This window comes from Tachyglossus aculeatus, chromosome 2 (genome assembly GCF_015852505.1).
Source record: "Tachyglossus aculeatus isolate mTacAcu1 chromosome 2, mTacAcu1.pri, whole genome shotgun sequence".
In the NCBI taxonomy this organism is placed as follows: Eukaryota; Metazoa; Chordata; class Mammalia; order Monotremata; family Tachyglossidae; genus Tachyglossus; species Tachyglossus aculeatus.
The window spans coordinates 43,615,763-43,633,420 of NC_052067.1; the positions used below are offsets into that span (position 1 = coordinate 43,615,763).

Below are 17,658 nucleotides of genomic sequence, written 5' to 3' on the forward strand. Positions count from 1 at the left end.
GACACATGGTAGAGCCGGGATTAGAACCCAGGTCATTTGATTCTCAGGCCCACTGTTCTAAGTGTTTCAAGAATGCAGGATGGGGACCCATGGGATTTATAATCCCATCGGATTTTTAATACATAGGACTTACCAAGCCATAGGATTTATACTACCATAGGACTTATAATAATAATAGTAATAGTGGTGTTTGTGAAGCACTTACTGTGCGCCAGGCACTGCACTAAGCATCGGGCTAGATACAAGATAATCATCAATCGTATTTATTGAGCGCTTACTATGAGCAGAGCACTGTACTAAGTGCTTGGGAAGTACAAATTGGCAACATATAGAGACAGTCCCTACCCAACAGTGGGCTCACAGTCTAAAAATCCGATAAGATAATCAGGTCGGACGCAGTCCCTGTCCCACATGGAGCTCACAGTACAGGTAGAAGGGGGAAAAGGTGTCAAATCCCCACGTACAGATAAGGAAACTGAGGCACAGAGAAGTTAGATGGCTGGCTAAGGTCACAGAGCAGGCGAATAGGATGGGATTAGAACTCAGAACCTCTGACTACTCCCAGGCCCCCCAGTCTTTCCACCTGATCGGTTTCAGAGAGACGGTTCGTACGTGCTGATCTCAAACCCCTTGAGACCTGACTGCCGTGGAAGAGAAATCCTTTTTTGCACCCTTGCAACCAGTGAGTTGCCCCTCATATTCATCATCATCAATCGTATTTATTGAGCGCTTACTATGTGCAGAGCACTGTACTAAGCGCTTGGGAAGTACAAATTGGCAACATATAGAGACAGTCCCTACCCAACAGTGGGCTCACAGTCGAAAGTCTAGTCATATTGACTAGAGAGGGTAGCCAGAAGGTGCACGTTAGTTTACATCACCCCAGTACAAACCCGGCTAGGGAACCGAGCCTAAGAGAAGTGAAGTGACTTGCCCCGTGTCACACAGCAGACGTGTGGCAGAGCCAGGATTAGAACCCGTGCCCTCCGCCACCCAGGCCTGTGCTCTTCCCATTAGGCCACGTTGCTTCCTTAAAAAGGCAGAGGGAATTGTGAGGGTTTCACCTGCAGGAGAGAAGGCAATTCAGGGTGCAGGGCGCTTATCATTATTACCGCGGTATATGTGGCAAGCACCGTCGGAATCGCTGGGTAGAGACTCGTCAATCAGGTCGGACCCAGTCCCTGGCCCACAGCGGGCTTACAGTCTGGAGTAGGAGGGAGCTTAGGTCTTGAAGCCCCATTTTGCAGATGAGCAAACCAAAGCACAGAGAAGGGAAGCGACTTGCCCGGAGTCCCACCGCAGGCCGCTAACTGGCGGGGCCGGGATTGAGAACCCTTATGACAGCAGGTGTTTTGCACATTCACAGGAGGCTGAAGAGGAGGAAATGGTGTTCAAGCGCTTAGTACAGTGCTCTGCACACAGTAAGCGCTCAGTAAATACCATTGAATGAATGAATGAATGTTCAACTGAAGGAGGGAGGGGTGGGCATTGGAATGGACAGCCAAGGGAAGTGGTTTTGGCGTCTCCAGACCCAAAGGTCTTGAAGGGAAAAGGAGCAGTGTGGCCCAGTGGAAAGAGCCCCGGCTTGGGAGGCAGAAGGACCTGGGTTCTAATCCCGGCACCGCCACTTTGTCTGCTAGGGCAGGTTACTTGACTTCTCTGGGCCCCAGTCACCTCATCGGTAAAATGGGGCGTCAGACCGTGAGCCCCACGTGGGACAGGGACTGGGCCCAGCCTGATTAGCTTGTCTCTACCCCAGCGCATAGTACAGCGCCTGGCACATAGTAGGCACGTAACAAATACCATTAAAAAAAAAGAAAACGTGGTTACATGGACTACATCCAACCCCATTATCTTGTATCCGTCCCAGCGCTTAGTACCGTGCCCGGCACAGACCATAAAAACACGAAATAAAACCCAGTGTGTTCCTGTTGGGTTGGTCATTCCCCGACTTTGGGGTTCCTTCCAGTTTTGGCGACGTAAAGAAAATGTCGCGCCGCCAAAAGCGAAGCTAATTACAAAGAAACCGTCTCACCGCAAAAAGCCACATACCGCCGACCTCCCCTGGGAACGTGGGCGGTGTTCTCCGTCGGGCTCTGAGGGTCGCCGGCTCGCTGGTCACGCGGCTGACCCCTCGGTCGCGTCCTGAGGCGGAGAGGGGAGGGGAGGTGACCTCCTGGTCTGTTTCCTTCCCAGCAAGGGGAGACCGTGGCCGACGTCCGCACCCTGCCCGACGCCACCACGGTGGACAACATCCGCTCCATCTTCGGATGCGTCGTCAGCCGGTAGGGTGGCCTCCTGTCTCCCGGAACCGCTTGCTTGCCGTCGGGTCCCCCGCGTCCTCTCCGGCCAACACGGGGGCTTCGGGTGAAGGGGCGGCCTCGACCGACGCTCCCCTGGAAGCTCGTCGAGGGCCGGGAACGTGTCAGCCAACTCTAATAATAATAATAATAATTAATAACTAGGGTTCTTGTTAAGCACTCACTATATTCCAAGCACCATTCTCAGCACCGAGGTAGATTCAGGTTAATCAGGTTGGACACAGTCCCTGTCCCACCCGGGGCTCACAGTCTTAATCCCCATTTTACAGATGAGGGAACTGAGACACAGAGAAGCGAAGTGACTTGCCTAAAGTCACACAGCATACAAGTGGCAGAGCTGGGATTACACCCGTGATCTTCTGACACCCTGGGCTGCGCTCTGTCCACTAGGCCATGTTGTTTCTCCACCGTAATGGTTCACTGTAGTAAGCGCTTGGGAGAGTGCAGTACAACAGAGTTAGCTGTAACGCTTAAGCCTCCGAACATCATTTCCTGCCAGGTTCTAACCGGAATGGGATCTTTACGAGGGTATTTACGGCGTTTATCAGGTTGGTTCTCCGTGCCAAGCATTGCGATAGAGACAAGGTAATCAGATTGTATAATCAGATACAAGTAATCGAATCTGATAATCAGAGAAGCAACTTGGCTTAGCGGATAGAGCACGGGCCTGGGAGTGGGAGGGACCCGGGTTCGGGTCTGCCGCTTGCCTGCCGTGTGACCTTGGGCGAGTCACTTCGCTTCTCCGGGCCGAAGTTCTCCCAGCCTTCCGAACGCTCCGGGGCCAATGGGCTGAGCAACAACCAGTTGTCTCCAGCAGAGGATACCCGGGTGTTACCATCTAAAACAGATCGGGCCGTGGGTTCCCCCCTGTTTGTTTGGATTTAGTCACTGCTTCGTGTGTGCAGGGCGCTTGGGTGAGCCTTCGCCAGGGGGTAATAATCGTACTGGCAATTATGGTACCTGTTAAGTGCTTACTATGTGCCAAGTACTGTTCTAAGCGCTGGGGTCGATCGTCAGGTCAGGCACAGACCCTGTCCCACGCGCCGACCCCCATTTCACAGATGAGGGAACTGAGGCAGAGAGCCTGAAGTGACTTGCCCAAGGCCGTCCGGGCAGGGGGGACTCCCCACACCCCGCCCTGGCACTGACCGCAGATTCCGATCGGCCCCAGCCATTTCTTTGGCCCCAGTTGGGTTCCCCACCGTTTCCCGACGAAGGGAACTTCCTCCTCTTGTCAACAGGGAACTGATAGAAGTGGGATGTGACGACCCCAAGCTGGCCTTCAAGATGAAGGGCTACATCTCAAACGCCAACTACTCCGTGAAGAAGTGCATCTTTTTGCTCTTCATAAATCGTAAGTTAAGGGAAGCAGATTGGACTGCGGGGGTGAGCGGGGTGTGTGTTTGTGTGTTTGAGGAGCATGGGGGGCGGCCACCTGGAGATGATTCTCACCAGCTTCCCCGCCCCAACCCACTGGTGTGGGAGGTGAAGGAACCAGGAGAAAGGACCCAGATGGGACCCACCCCCACCAGCCACCCAACACATAGAGGGAGGGGGTTGGTCCTCCCCTCATCACTGCAAATCAGAATGCAAATTATTATTAGTTGTCGTATTATTAGTAGTATTTCTAGTGTTGTATCTGATGACGACAATAATAATTGTGGTATTTGTTAAGCGCTTTTACTTTGTGCCAGGCGCGCTTCTAAGACAAGCAAATCGGGTTGGACCCAGCCCCGTCCCATGTGAGGCTCGCAGTCTCAAGCCCCATTTTCCAGATGAGGTCACTGAGGCCCGGAGAAGTGACGTGACTTGCCCAAGGCCACATAGCGGACAAGTGGTGGAGCCAGAATTAGAACCCACGACCTCCGGCCTACCAGGGCCGCCTATCCAAGCGCTTACTGTGTATCAAGCACTGTTCTAAGCCCTGGGGGAGATACGAGTTAATCAGGTTGGACACAGTCCCTTGTCCCCCATGGGGCTCAAATCTAAGTAGGAGAGGGAACCAGAATCTAATCCCCGTTCTGCAGTTGGGGAAACCGAGGCCCAGAGAAGTGAAATGGCCAGCCCCAGGTCATCCAGCAAGCAATTGGCAGAGCTGGGATTAGAACCCAGCTCCTTCCTCTGGACTTCCAGGCCTGGGGTCTCTCCAGTGGGCCACACTGCTTCCCAATCCTTTTTGGCCTCCCCTCGTCGCCCCCATCCACCTCCCCCAACTCTGCCCCTCTCCCCTGGCAAAATGATGAATTGCCGTCAAAACCAGTTCCCTGGAGCCAGCGTGCACCACGGGTGGCTCTGGGGGCTTGTGTTATAGCATACCCTCCCAAGCGCTTAGTATAGTGCTCTGCAATCAATCAATCAATCAATCAATCGTATTTATTGAGCGCTTACTATGTGCAGAGCACTGTACTAAGCGCTTGGGAAGTACAAATTGGCATCACATAGAGACAGTCCCTACCCGATAGTGGGCTCACAGTCTAAAAGGGGGAACTGCACACAGTAAGCGCTCAATGAATACGACCGAATGAATGTCACCCGACAGATCCCTTTGGGACTGTGAGAATCTAAACCGGGCAAACTAAAATGCAAACTAAAACCGGGAGCTAAAGTGGGTATCGTCGGTTTAAACCAAAAGTAAACATACTTAACGTCGTCGTCCTAGAATCGTTGGCCAGGTTTCCAGCTCCGGGTGATGTCCTCGGGAACTTTCTGGGTGGATTTGCTTGGACCTAGTTGGGAGAGGACTCTGGCCAGCCACTTCCCAGGTTTCCCCGGGATCGGCCACCCTTCGCCGGCTGGGGAAGGCACCGTTTCCCCTGCCCCGAGAGGGGCTGCGGACACCGGCAACTTCTCCAGCCGCAGCACGGACCCCTCCCTGTCGTCCCGGCCCCTTGCCCTACAAACGGACTCGTCACCGTCCGCGTTACGGCCCTCACCTCACCACTCTCCTACTGCAACCCAGCCTGCAGACTTTTGCTCCTCTAGTGCCAGCCTTCCCACTTTGCCTTGATCTCACCTTTCTTGCTGTCGACCTCTGGCCCACGTCCTGCCTCTGGCCTGGAACACACTGTCTCTTCTTATCTCACGGATCGCTACTCTCCCCTGCTTCAAAGCGCTGTTGAAGGCCCATCTCCTCCAAGAGGCCTTCCCTGACTAAGCCCTTCTCTCCTTTTCTCCCGCTCCCTTCTGCGTCACCCTGATTTGCTCCCCAGCCCCGTCAGCCCGATGGCACGTTACCTGGAGTATATACGCTGTGGGGGTGTGTGAGGGCGTGTCAGACACCATGGGTGCAGAGGTTGGAGAGTTCTACCCAATGGTCCGGCCGGCCCCCCGTTGGTAGCGAAGCCCAGAGCCGTCCTCAAGGCCGGCTCCTCTTTCCGTTGGCCCTTCAGATCGGCTGGTGGATTCCACGGCGCTGAAAAGGGCTATCGAAAGCGTGTACGTGGCCTATCTGCCCAAAAACACCCATCCGTTCCTCTACCTCAGGTAACCACAAATGCCCGCTGACCAGCCCCGCCCCGCTTCACGGTCCCCACGGGAAGCCCGGGCGTCCCGGGGCTCGGGCCGGACGAGGGGACCGCTTCCCCCAGCCGCAGTCCCGGGGGTGGGGTGGAGCGGGACTCCTGTTAGGGTGCTTCTTACCCGAGGCTCAGGACAAGACCACCCCCGGTTTCTGGGAGGAAAGCGGACAGAGGGTGGGTCGACCGCCCCATCTGCCATCACACTTGTTCCACGGGCTCCTGCAGATCATCATCAATCGTATTTATTGAGCGCTTACTATGTGCAGAGCACTGTACTAAGCGCTTGGGAAGTACAAATTGGCAACATGTAGAGACAGTCCCTACCCAACAGTGGGCTCACAGTCTAAAAGAGGCTGTCTAGGACTGGTCTCCTCTTTCTCCTTTTCTCCCAACCTCATTTTCCTCATTTCAGCCGTTCTTGGGCCATAAATACCTCCAGCAGGGACGGCTTGGGGACGGGTGGGGAGGGGACTTTTTTTTTTTTAATGGTATTTGTTAGGCACGTACTACGTGTCAGGCGCTGTTCTGAGCACCGGGGTAGATACAAGCTAATCGGTTTGGACACAGTCCCTGACCCACATCAGGCTCACAAGTCTCAATCCCCATGTTACAGATGAGAGAACTGAGGCGCACAGAAGTGAAGTGACTGGCCCAAGGTCATGCGGCAGACAAGTGGCGGAGCCGGGATTAGAACCTAGGTCCTTCCGACTCCCAGGCCTGCGCTCTAACCATCAGGCCACGCTGCTTTTCGTGGACATGCTTTGTTTGACTTGTTCTTAGCAGTCCTTCCTCTCCCCCTCGTCCCCCTCTCCATCCCCCCATCTTACCTCCTTCCCTTCCCCACAGCACCTGTATGTATGTATATATGTTTGTACATATTTATTACTCTATTTATCTTGTACATATCTATTCTATTTTATTTTGTTAGTATGTTTGGTTTTGTTCTCTGTCTCCCCCTTCTAGACCGTGAGCCCGCTGTTGGGTAGGGACTGCCTCTATGTGTTGCCGACTTGTACTTCCCAAGCGCTTAGTCCAGTGCTCTGCACACAGTAAGCGCTCAATAAATACAATTGATTGATTGATTGGTGAAAGCGTTTGAGCGGGAGGGGGCTAGCTTGAGAGATTGCCGCACCGTCCCAGGAGAGAGCGAGGGGCAGGTTGAGGTTTTGAGGGTCATTGTCCTCCCTTCCCTCTGCAGCCCCCTCCCCTCCAGCCCCCACGGGGTCCCGCCCGTGGACAAGCGTCAGCCGGATGGGTCAGCGGGGGCAGATGCAATGAGGGTTTTGGGATTTCTTTTTCTTTCTTTTCCTCCCTCGCTCGCCCTGACCATGACCGTCCCTCAGCCTGGAGATCGCGCCCCAGAACGTGGACGTGAACGTCCACCCGACCAAGCACGAGGTCCACTTCCTCCACGAGGACAGCATCCTGGAGCGGGTGCAGCAGCACATAGACAGCTGCCTCCTGGCCTCCAATTCCTCCCGGATGTTCTTCACCCAGGTGGGGGCCGGCCCGCGGTGGGGGGACACGCTCACTCACGTATCAGGCTCCCCTCCCCCGCGGGGGCCGCCGAGGGTCCCGCGTTCCTTCGAGCAGAGCCTGGTGAGAAATCTCTGAATTAGCTTGGCCCTGTGGGTAGAACACAGGCCTGGAAATCCGAAGGACCTGGGTTCTTATCCCGGCTCTGCCACGTGTCTGCTATGTGACCTTGGGAGCGACACTTCACTTCTCTGGGCCTCAGTTACCTCATCTGTAAAATGGGGATTAAGACTGTGAGCCCCACGTGGGACAACCTGATAGCCTTGTAGTTACCCTAGCGCCGGGGACCCAGTAAGCGCTTAACAAATATCACAATTATTATCATTTATTAAAAATGACCAGGGATGACTCGATGGGTCTGCGAAGAAGCCAGTCACCCACTGCACCCCAAGCTACAGGGGGAGCCCCACAGGGAGGGAGGGAGAGTAGTTGTCATTTCCATTTTGAGAAGTTGCTTGGCCTAGTGGATAGAGAGCCCACTGTTGGGTAGGGACTGTCTCTATATGTTGCCAACTTGTACTTCCCAAGCGCTTAGTACAGTGCTCTGCACACAGTAAGCGCTCAATAAATACGATTGATGATGATGATGATAGCTTAGTGGAAAGATCCCGGGCTAGGGAGTCAAAAGGTCTGGTTCTAATCCCGGTTCTGCCACTTGCCTGCAGAGATTTGAACCTAGGTCATGATAGCATTTATTAAGCACTTACTATGTGCAAAACACTGTTCTAAGCGCTAAATAATAATGATGATGTCCCTTCCTCTCCCCCTCGTCCCCCTCTCCATCCCCCCATCTTACCTTCTTCCCTTCCCCACAGCACCTGTGTATATGTATATATGTTTGTACATATTTATTACTCTATTTATTTATTTTACTTGTACATATCTATTCTATTTATTTTATTTTGTTAGTATGTTTGGTTTTGTTCTCTGTCTCCCCCTTTTAGACTGTGAGCCCACTGTTGGGTAGGGACCGTCTCTATATGTTGCCAACTTGTACTTCCCAAGCACTTAGTACAGTTCTCTGCACCCAATAAGCGCTCAATAAATACGATTGATTGATTGATTGATTGATTAAGCACTTACTATGTACAAAGCACCGTTCTAAGCGCTGGGGAGGTTACAAGGAGATCAGGTTGTCCCACATGGGGCTCACAGTCTCAACCCCCAGTTTACAGCTGAGGTAACAGGCACAGAGAATTTAAGTGAGTTGCCCAAAGTCACACAGCTAACGATTGCTGGAGCCGGGATTTGAACCCATGACCTCGGACTCCAAAGCCCGGGCTCTTTCCACCGAGCCCCGCTGCTTCTCGCGCCCTCTGTTACTCCAAGACTCGGGCTTCTTCCACCGGACAGCGCTGCTTCTCAGGTGCTTAGTACCTAGTAAATAGCCAGCGGCAGCCTGGTAGCCAGAGTCTAGAGAGGTAGTCCCAGCTCCAGCCGTGACTGGCCACGGGGCTTCGGGCAAGCCGCTCGACCTCTCTGGGCCCGTTTCTCCCCGTCCCAAGCAAGGAAGATGCGTCTTGGCCTCCCCGGTTTCTGCATACGAGGGAGGAAGGTGCGGCTTAGAGAAGCAATGCGCCTTCGTCATAGTTGCGTTGGCCCAGCTCCTGACCCCGGCCGGGGCTGCCCGTCCCTCCGCCCTCTTATTTCCGCTCCAGACTTTGCTGCCCGGCCTCACCGGCCCTTCCAGGGAGGAGGCAACGAAATCGGCGGCTGGCGGCGGTCCCTCCTCCTCCTCGTCGTCGTCGTCCCAGGGCCCCGGCAGCAAGGTGTCTGCCCAGCAGATGGTCCGCACTGATGCCCGGGACCAGAAGCTCGAGGCCTTCCTGCAGCCCGGGAGCAGCTCGCCCGCGGCTCCGCTTGGTTCTGCCCCCCGGGACTCCCGGGACTCCGCGCCCGGGAGGCCGGAGGCCAACACGGCAGAGCCCGAGGACCGCCCGGATGAGGCCGCGGGGACGCGGGACCCCGCCACGGGGACGCCCGGCTCGGATCGGGGCAGGCAAGGCTCTGGGGCCCCCGACCCACGGCCGGCTTGCGGGCGGCAGAGGTGGGCGGCCCGTGGCGGCTTCCCCTCGGGGTAGTTGGCATTCGGGGGAGCCCCTGGCTGGCTCCGACTCACCCTCCGCTTCCACAGGGGAGGGTGGGTGGCACTAGGGTCTCTAGCTCTTATTATTCAGGTGTTTATTAAGCCCCGACTACCTGCTGGACTAGATACAAGAAATCGGAACAGGCCCGCTCCTCTCCTACCTCTCCTACCCTCACATTCCCTCTCCCGCCTCGATGAAATGCGCAATATCTGCCGAAGCGAGGAGAGGACCAATAGGCGTTTCGCCGCGGTGTTTTCCCTAACGAGCCCGTTGCTCTTCCTCGGTTTCCCCACCCCACACCTTCACCGAGTACTGGGGGAGACACCGAAGGGAGACCGAGGGTCAGTCCAGGGGCGCCGGGGCCCCTTCTTCCTCAGCAGAGAGGTGGGGTAGGGGGGCAAGGAGGGCATCAGGGCCGCCCCGCACCCGACACGGAGAAGGCCCGCCCACGGCCGAGACCAGAAGCCAAGCGACCGCGTTACCCTAGCTGGGAACCAGTCAGGAACGGAACCAGTGGGGAATTTCCTTTTCAGAAAGAGAGCGCGGGAGGATTCGGACGAGGAGATGCTGGAGGAGGAAGGCGGCGAAGAGATGACGGCCGGAGGCGCCCCTCGCCGCAGGGTCATCAACCTGACCAGCATCCTCACCCTCCAGGAAGAGGTCAACGAGCGCGGCCATCAGCGTACGGAGCCTTGCGTCCGGGCGCTCGTTAAGCTAAGCCCTGGGGTAGATAGATGCCAGAGCTTCGGTTAAAACCCCACTGTCCTTCCCCCGGCCCCGTGCCCCTTCCTTCCCCGTACCCCTTCCGGGACTCACACCCCAGTGCGGTGGGCGAGGTGGGTGGGCACCACACGGAGTGGCGAGAGGACACCAGAGGGAGGTGGCCAGTCCATGTTCCTCTGCTCCCTTGTTTTGAGGGGGGTTTTGGAGCAGGATGGTGAGAGGGCAGCTCATTTAGAAACTGTTAAAGAACGGGAAATTTTCATTCATTCATTCATTCATTCATTCAATTGTATTTATTGAGCACTTTCCATATGCAGAGCACTATACTAAACGCTTGGGAGAGTTCAGTATAACCATAAGCAGACACATTTACCTGCCCACAATGAACAGCTGCCCTCTCCAGTTCCCCTCACCGAGTGATAGAGAAGCAGCCTGGCCTAGTGAATGGAGCACGGGCCTCGGAGTCAGAAGATCTGGGTTCTAATCCCGGCTCCGCCACTCGTCTGCTGTGTGACCCTGGGCAGGTCACTTCACTCCCCTGGGCCTCAGTTACCTCATCTGTAAAATAGGGATTAAGACTGGGCTCATGGGGGTCGGACTGTGTCCGACCTGATTAGCATGTGTTTTCTCCAGTGCTTAGTACAGTGGCACAGCGTGGCTCAGTGGAAAGAGCCCGGGCTTTGGAGTCAGAGGTCATCGGTTCAAATCCTGGCTCTGCCAACTGTCAGCTGTGTGACTTTGGGCAAGTCACTTCACTTCTCTGGGCCTCAGTTCCCTCATCTGTAAAATGGGGATTAAAACTGTGAGCCCCCCGTGGGACAATCTGATCACCTTGTAACCTTCCCAGCGCTTAGAACAGTGCTTTGCACATAGTAAGCGCTTAACAAATCCCATCATTATTAGTAAGCACTTAACAAATATCATCATCAATCGTATTTATTGAGCGCTTACTATGTGCAGAGCACTGTACTAAGCGCTTGGGAAGTACAAATTGGCAATATAATATCTTAAACAAATTAAAAAATAACTTGCCAGGTACCAGCCAGAAGGAGAGAGCACTTGGGTTCTAATTCCAGCTCTGTCACTTGTCTGCTGTGCGACCTTGGAGAAGTCACTTCACTTCTCTGTGCCTCAGTTCCCTCATCTGTAAAATAGGGATTAAGCCTTTGAGCTCCATGTGGGACAACCTGATAACCCTGTATCTACCCCAGTGCTTAGAACGGTGCTTGGCACATAGTAAGCGCTTAATAAATGCCATAATTATTATTATTACTGAACAGCGGTTAGTGTGGAGCCTGGTTGAGAGCCATTCTGGGGCTTTTTTTTCCGGGGTGGGGGGCGGTTATGGTATTTGTTAAGCGCTTACTATGCGTCAAACACTGGTCCAAGCTCTGGGCTAGGTACAAGTTCATTAGGTCAGACACAGTCCGTTTTGGGGGCGTTTAGGAGCTGGTGGATCTGGCTGCAGATTGGGACCCGTCAGAGCAGGGAAGTGGCCCCGTCCCCCCGCCGGCTCTCGGGGAGACCCCCTCAGCCCCCCACCCACCCCTCCTGGCGCTGGGTTCGGGGAGAAGAGGCCGTGGAAGACAGAGATTCAGTACAGCAGGTGCCGACTGCCGGGACCGCAGCTCAGTGCCCGGCCCTCTCCAGGGACCGTGCTGGGCAAATGGGGGCGGGGTCCCCCGAGCCCCCCGGGTGCCACAGGCCTCCTTCCAGGGGCCGCCCGGCCGTCTCCCGGTGCTGCGGGACCAGCCCTCGGGCTCGGCGGACAGGCAGCATTCAATCGATTCTGGGCCCCGCGAAGGCTGGAGCCGTCCCTCCTGGGGCGGGACCATGGGGGGGGGCAAAGAAGGTCCATCCAAGGAGCCTCTCTGGGGCCGGGTGCGAGGGAGGGAAGAAGGGAGAGAAGAAGGCAGGGAGAGACAGATGGGGACACTCACCTCCCCGGCAGGCTCAGAGGCTAGCTTGAAGGCCGGGGAAACGCTGGCTGTCGGGGCCGGTTTGAAGTTGCCGCCTGGGCGCGCGGTGGGTTGATAGGGTGGAGGTGCCAGGGCCGAGGGGGAGGTGGGAAGTGATGCCGGGGGGCATATTTTCCTGACGGGGCCGTGCCCGTGTCCCCTCAGCGCTCCGGGAGCTGCTGCTCGGTCACTCGTTCGTGGGCTGCGTGAGTCCGCAGTGGGCGCTGGCGCAGTTCCAGACCAAGCTGTACCTGCTCAACACCACCAAACTCAGGTAGGCCCCGGGGCCGGCCCAGGCCGTGGGGTGGCGGGTCGAGAGGGGCAGGGGGCCGAGGCCGGCAGACCCCCCCGCCCCCCGCGAGCCCGTCTGGCCGGCTCGCGGCCGGGTCGTTCGGCCGACGACCCGCCATCCCGTGAAGGCCCCGGGCGGGCCGGCGGGCTGACGGGGAAGGGAGTGGGTGAGAGGCCTTGGCGTGAGAAAGACCATTCAGTCGTATTTATTGAGCACTTACTGTGCGCAGAGCACCATACTAAGCACTCGGGAGAATTCAGTCTTACAGTGTAACAGACAAGTTCCCTGCCAACAACGAGCTTACAGTCCAGAGGGGGAGACTGACAGGTGGCTTTGTGGGCAGGGAATGTGTCTGTTGTTATATTGTACTCTCCCAAGCACTTAGTACAGTGCTTCGCACACAGTAAGCGCTCAGTAGATGTGACTGAATGAATGAACATTAATATAAATAAGTCAATAAATTACGGGGTCCTCTGTTGCCATGAGGCTTTATCTGCTCACCAGGGGCTTCAAGGTTAGGAGGTCGGGGCCACCTGGGGCTCTTGGGTGGGGGTGGCAGGCTTCAGGGTGTCTGCCCAAAGCCCCAGGGACCAAAGACTGTGAGCCCACTGTTGGGTAGGGACCGTCTCTATATGTTGCCAACTTGTCCTTCCCAAGCGCTTAGTCCAGTGCCCTGCACACAGTAAGCGCTCAATAAATACGACTGAATGAATGAATGAATGAATGACCCAGCCCCCCCGCCCCAGGCCAGGGCTCCAGCCCCACATCTCTGCCAGCCACCCAGTCTGGACTGCAACCCCTAGCCAGGTAATAATAACAATTTTGGTATTTTTTAAAAGGGCTTACCATGTGCCAAATGCTGAGGAATTGAATCCCCATTTTAACAATGAGGAAACAGAGGCCCAGAGAAGCCCAGTGACTTGCCCAGAGTGATTCAGCAGGCCGGCGGCAAAGCCATAGTCCCACCCATCCTCAGCACTTTTGAGTCTACATTTATGCAGCTATACATCCCAGTAATGATAATAGTAATAATTACGGTATTTGCCAAGCACTGTTCTAAGTGCTGGGGTAGATACAAGGCAATCGGGTTGTCCCACGTCGGGCTCACATTCTTCATCCCCATTTTACGGACGAGGTAACCGAGGCACAGGGAAGTGAAGTGGATTGCCCGAGGTCACACAACAGACAAATGGCGGAGCTGGGATCAGAACTCACGTCCTCCGACTCCCAAGCCCGGGCCCTTTCCACTGAGCCACGCTGCTTCTCATATTTCTCCTGAATCCTTGTATTTTCTGTGTCTGCCTCCCTCATTTTGGGCAGGAAACCTGTTTCTTTCTTTGCTTTGTACTTGTTCAGAAGCAGCGAGGCCTAGTGGAAAGTGCCTGGGCTCAGGAGTCAGAGGACCTGGGTCCTGATTCCAGCTTGGCCACTTGTCTGCTCTGTGACCATGGGCAAGTCACTTACCTTCTCTGTGCTTGTTCCCTCATCTTTTAACATGGGAGATTTCAATACCCATTCTCCCTCCTCTACTGTGAGAGTGGGGCCAGGTCTGCTATACTGGATCTGTGCCAGCGCTTGGCACATTGCTTGTGGTACACAGTAAGCCCTTAAAAATACCACTATTAGTTCTGTAAGTAGTAGTATTAGTAGTTCAGTGGGTGTTCAAGTTAATTACCAGTATGGCTGTCGGCTGCTGCTTCCTACCTACCCGTCATGGGGTTACTGGTACTTCTCCTCCAAAGACGACCACAGAGAGAGGCTAAGCCCAAGGTGACCGTGCCCAGTGGCTCAGAGCGTCCCTCCCCTCGGGCTCTGACGGGGCAGGGTAGGGAAACAGACGGCCGCGGCCTGCTGGAGAGAGCCTGGGTTCTTGTCCCAGCCCTGCTGGATGGCCTTGGGCCAGTCACTTAACCTCTCTGGGCCACAACCTCCTCGTCTGGAAAACGGGGAGAAGACATCTGTTCTCCCTCAAGGGGCTCACAGCCTAAAAGGGAGGGAGGGAGGGACTGATTCTTCATCAGTCGGTCGTATTTATTGAGCGCTTACTGTGTGCTAGGCACTGTACTAAGCGCTGGGTTAGATAATAATAATAATGATGGCACTTGTTAAGCGCCTACTATGTGCAAAGCACTGTTCTAAGCGCTGGGGGGATACAAGGTGATCAGGTTGTCCCATGTGGGGCTCACAGTCTTAATCCCCATTTTACAGATGAGGGAACTGAGGCCCAGTGAAGTTAAGTGACTTGCCCAATGTCACACAGCAGACGTGGCGGAGCCAGGATTCAAACCCATGACCTCTGACTCCAAAGCCCGGGCTCTTCCCGCTGAGCCACGCTGCTTCCCTGCATACAAGTTAATCAGGTTGGACACAGTCCCTGTCCCACCTGGGACCCCCAGTCTTAATCCCCATTGTACAGATGAGGGAACTGAGGCACAGAGAAGTGAAAAGTGCCTTGCCCAAAGTCCCACAAAGTGGCAGAGGCAGGATTAGAATCCAGGTCCTTCCGACTCCCAGGCCTGTACTGTATCCACTAGGCCACACTCCTCCTGTTGTTGCTCTGATTGCATTGGATCTACCCCAGCGCTCAGGTAATAAGCACTCAGTAAACGCCATTATCTCATCACGGCTAATAATTCTCATCCTCCTTTACAGCCAAGAGCTGTTCTACCAGATTCTCATTTACGACTTTGCCAACTTTGGAGTTCTGAGGTTGTCGGTAAGTTGGTTTCCAGGGGGGGGCATGGGGCAGAGGAGTCTTGAAATGCAGGCCAAGGGGCATTTTCAAACCCAGCGGTCCAAGCCCGAGCCCCACCGGGGAAGGAAGGAAGGAGGGAGGGAGGGTGAGAGCGTCGCTGTGGGCGTGGGGCAGTTTTCGGGGGGCCACCAGCCGGCAGCCCTCAGGTACGGAGCGGTGAAGGGGCCTCGGAAGCCACCGAGAGCGCAGAGCCCCATTCCGGCCTCCCCCGACCCACGGCAAATGTGTCGGCAGGAGCTGAGGGCCATGAGGGGGACCCCCTGATGGACCGCCTTCTTGGCTAGCTCCCCGGGCGCCCAGCAGCCCCAGATTCTTCCCCTAGTCCGGGTGGCGGGTGGGTGGGCAGTCAGTCCACAGGGCCGGCAGGGTCACAGGGCTTCGCACCTCTCGCCCGGCCCCGTGGTGCTCACCCCTTTCCCTTTCCCTTCCCTTCCCCTTCCCCTTCCCCTTCCCTTTCCCTTTCCCTTTCCCTTTCCCTTTCCCTTTCCCTTCCCTTCTTCCCTTCCCTTCCCTTCCCTTCCCCCCTCCCTTTCCCCTTCCCTTCCCTTCCCTTCCCCCTTCCCTTCCCTTCCCCTTCCCCCTTCCCTTCCCCCTTCCCTTCCCCCTTCCCTTCCCTTCCCCCTTCCCTTCCCTTCCCCTCCCCCTTCCCTTCCCTTCCCCCTTCCCTTCCCCCTTCCCTTCCCTTCCCCCTTCCCTTCCCTTCCCCCTTCCCTTCCCTTTCCCCTTCCCTTCCCCCTTCCCTTCCCTTCCCTTCTTCCCTTCCCTTCCCTTCCCTTCCCTTCCCTTCCCCCCTTGCCCGTCTCCCTCCGTGGCTCCCTGCCTCTCTCCGTCCCTCCCTCCCTCCCTCCCGGCCGCCAGGAGCCAGCCCCACTCCACACTCTGGCCATGCTGGCCTTGGACAGCGCGGAAAGCGGCTGGACGGAGGAAGACGGCCCCAAGGAAGGCCTGGCCGACTACATCGTGGAGTTCCTGAAGAAGAAGGCCGAGATGCTGGCGGACTACTTCTCGCTGGAGATCGACCAGGTCTGTCCCGCCGCCCCCCTACCCCCGGCCTGGGAAGGCTTCTCCACCCCGGATCGGGCCGCCACGCGGCATCCGCTCGGAATCGTGGTGGTCGGATTTAGGCGCCCACTGTGCCCAGAACCGCACCAAGCGCTGAGGCAGGTACCAGATCATCGGGCTGGATCCTGCCCCTGTCCCTCTTGGGGCTCACAGTCCAAGCGGGAGGGAGAACAGGTGGCGAATCTCCGTTCTGAGAAGAGTCATAGGGTCTGGGTTCCAATCCTGGCTCTGCCACTTGTCTGGCGTGTGACCTTGAGCAAGTCACTTCATTTCTCCGTGCCTCACTTTGCTGTCAAGTGGGGACTCAGTAGCTTCTCCCTCCTGTTTAAGACTGTGAGCCCCCGTGCGGGACAGGGACTTAGTCTGACCTAATCAACTGGTACCTACCCCAGCACTTAGAACTGTTTGACCACTAGGAAGTGCTTAAAAAGTACCATAAAACAAACCGACAATTTACCGATGAGGAAACGGAAGCCTGCAGAAGTTTACTGACCCATCCAAAGTCACCCAACAGGCAAGTGGCAGAGCTGGATTAGAACCCAGGCCCTGGCCCTGTCAATCACTGGGATTTACTGAGCACTTCCTCTCTGCAGAACATTGGACTAGGCACTTGGGAGAGTAGAATACAACACCGTTAACGGAGGCGAGGCCCCGCTGCTTCTCTAAATTAAACCCAGATCTCATCGACAGGAAGGAAACCTGATCGGATTGCCCCTTCTGATCGACAACTACGTCCCCCCGCTGGAGGGACTCCCCATGTTCATCCTTCGCTTGGCCACTGAGGTAAGTTCCGGACCTGTAGGTGCTTTTGCTAAATAACCACTGTATCTCCCCACCTTTGAAGCCTCATTCACGTTGCCAACTTGTACTTCCCAAGCGCTTAGTACAGCGCTCTGCACACAGGAAGCGCTCAATAAATACGACTGATGATGATCCCATCTCCTCCAAGAGGCCTTCCCCGATCGAAGCCCTCTTTTCCCCTATTCCCTCTCCTTCCTGCGTCGCCTATGCGGTTAGATCTGCGTCCTTTCAGCAACAGGACACTCACCCCACAGCGCTTAAATATATATCCGTAAATGCTTGTATCCCCTTCTAGACAGGAAGTAACTCGTGGGCAGGGATCCCGTCTGTTGTACTGCGCTTTGTACAGTGCTCTGTATAGAGTAAGCGCTCAGTAAATACCACTGATTTATTGGTCGGGGTCTCCACCGGCTGCTTTGCACACAAGACCAGTCTGAATCCCTGGGGATTAATCAACGGTATTTATTGAACATGTACTGTGTGCAGAGCACTGTACTGAACGCTTGGGATAGTGCAGTATAACAGAGTCAGGAGACACGTTCCTTGCCTGCAGTGAGCTTACAGTCCTCAGTCTAATCAATAGGGTTGTTTGGGCACCTGCTGTT

The 17,658-nt window shown here is 55.6% G+C and overlaps 1 protein-coding gene across 1 annotated transcript in view; it reads left to right on the plus strand.

Moving 5' to 3' along the window:
* MLH1 (mutL homolog 1) overlaps positions 1-17,658 on the plus strand; it is a 50,348-nt gene that overhangs the window by 29,125 nt on the left and 3,565 nt on the right. Inside the window, exons 8-17 of the mRNA XM_038740883.1 lie at positions 2,197-2,285; positions 3,563-3,675; positions 5,711-5,804; positions 7,183-7,336; positions 9,034-9,374; positions 9,996-10,144; positions 12,309-12,417; positions 15,088-15,151; positions 16,049-16,213; positions 16,943-17,035. Of these exons, the coding sequence (XP_038596811.1) occupies positions 2,197-2,285; positions 3,563-3,675; positions 5,711-5,804; positions 7,183-7,336; positions 9,034-9,374; positions 9,996-10,144; positions 12,309-12,417; positions 15,088-15,151; positions 16,049-16,213; positions 16,943-17,035 (1,371 nt within the window). The remainder of the gene's footprint in view (positions 1-2,196; positions 2,286-3,562; positions 3,676-5,710; positions 5,805-7,182; positions 7,337-9,033; positions 9,375-9,995; positions 10,145-12,308; positions 12,418-15,087; positions 15,152-16,048; positions 16,214-16,942; positions 17,036-17,658) is intronic.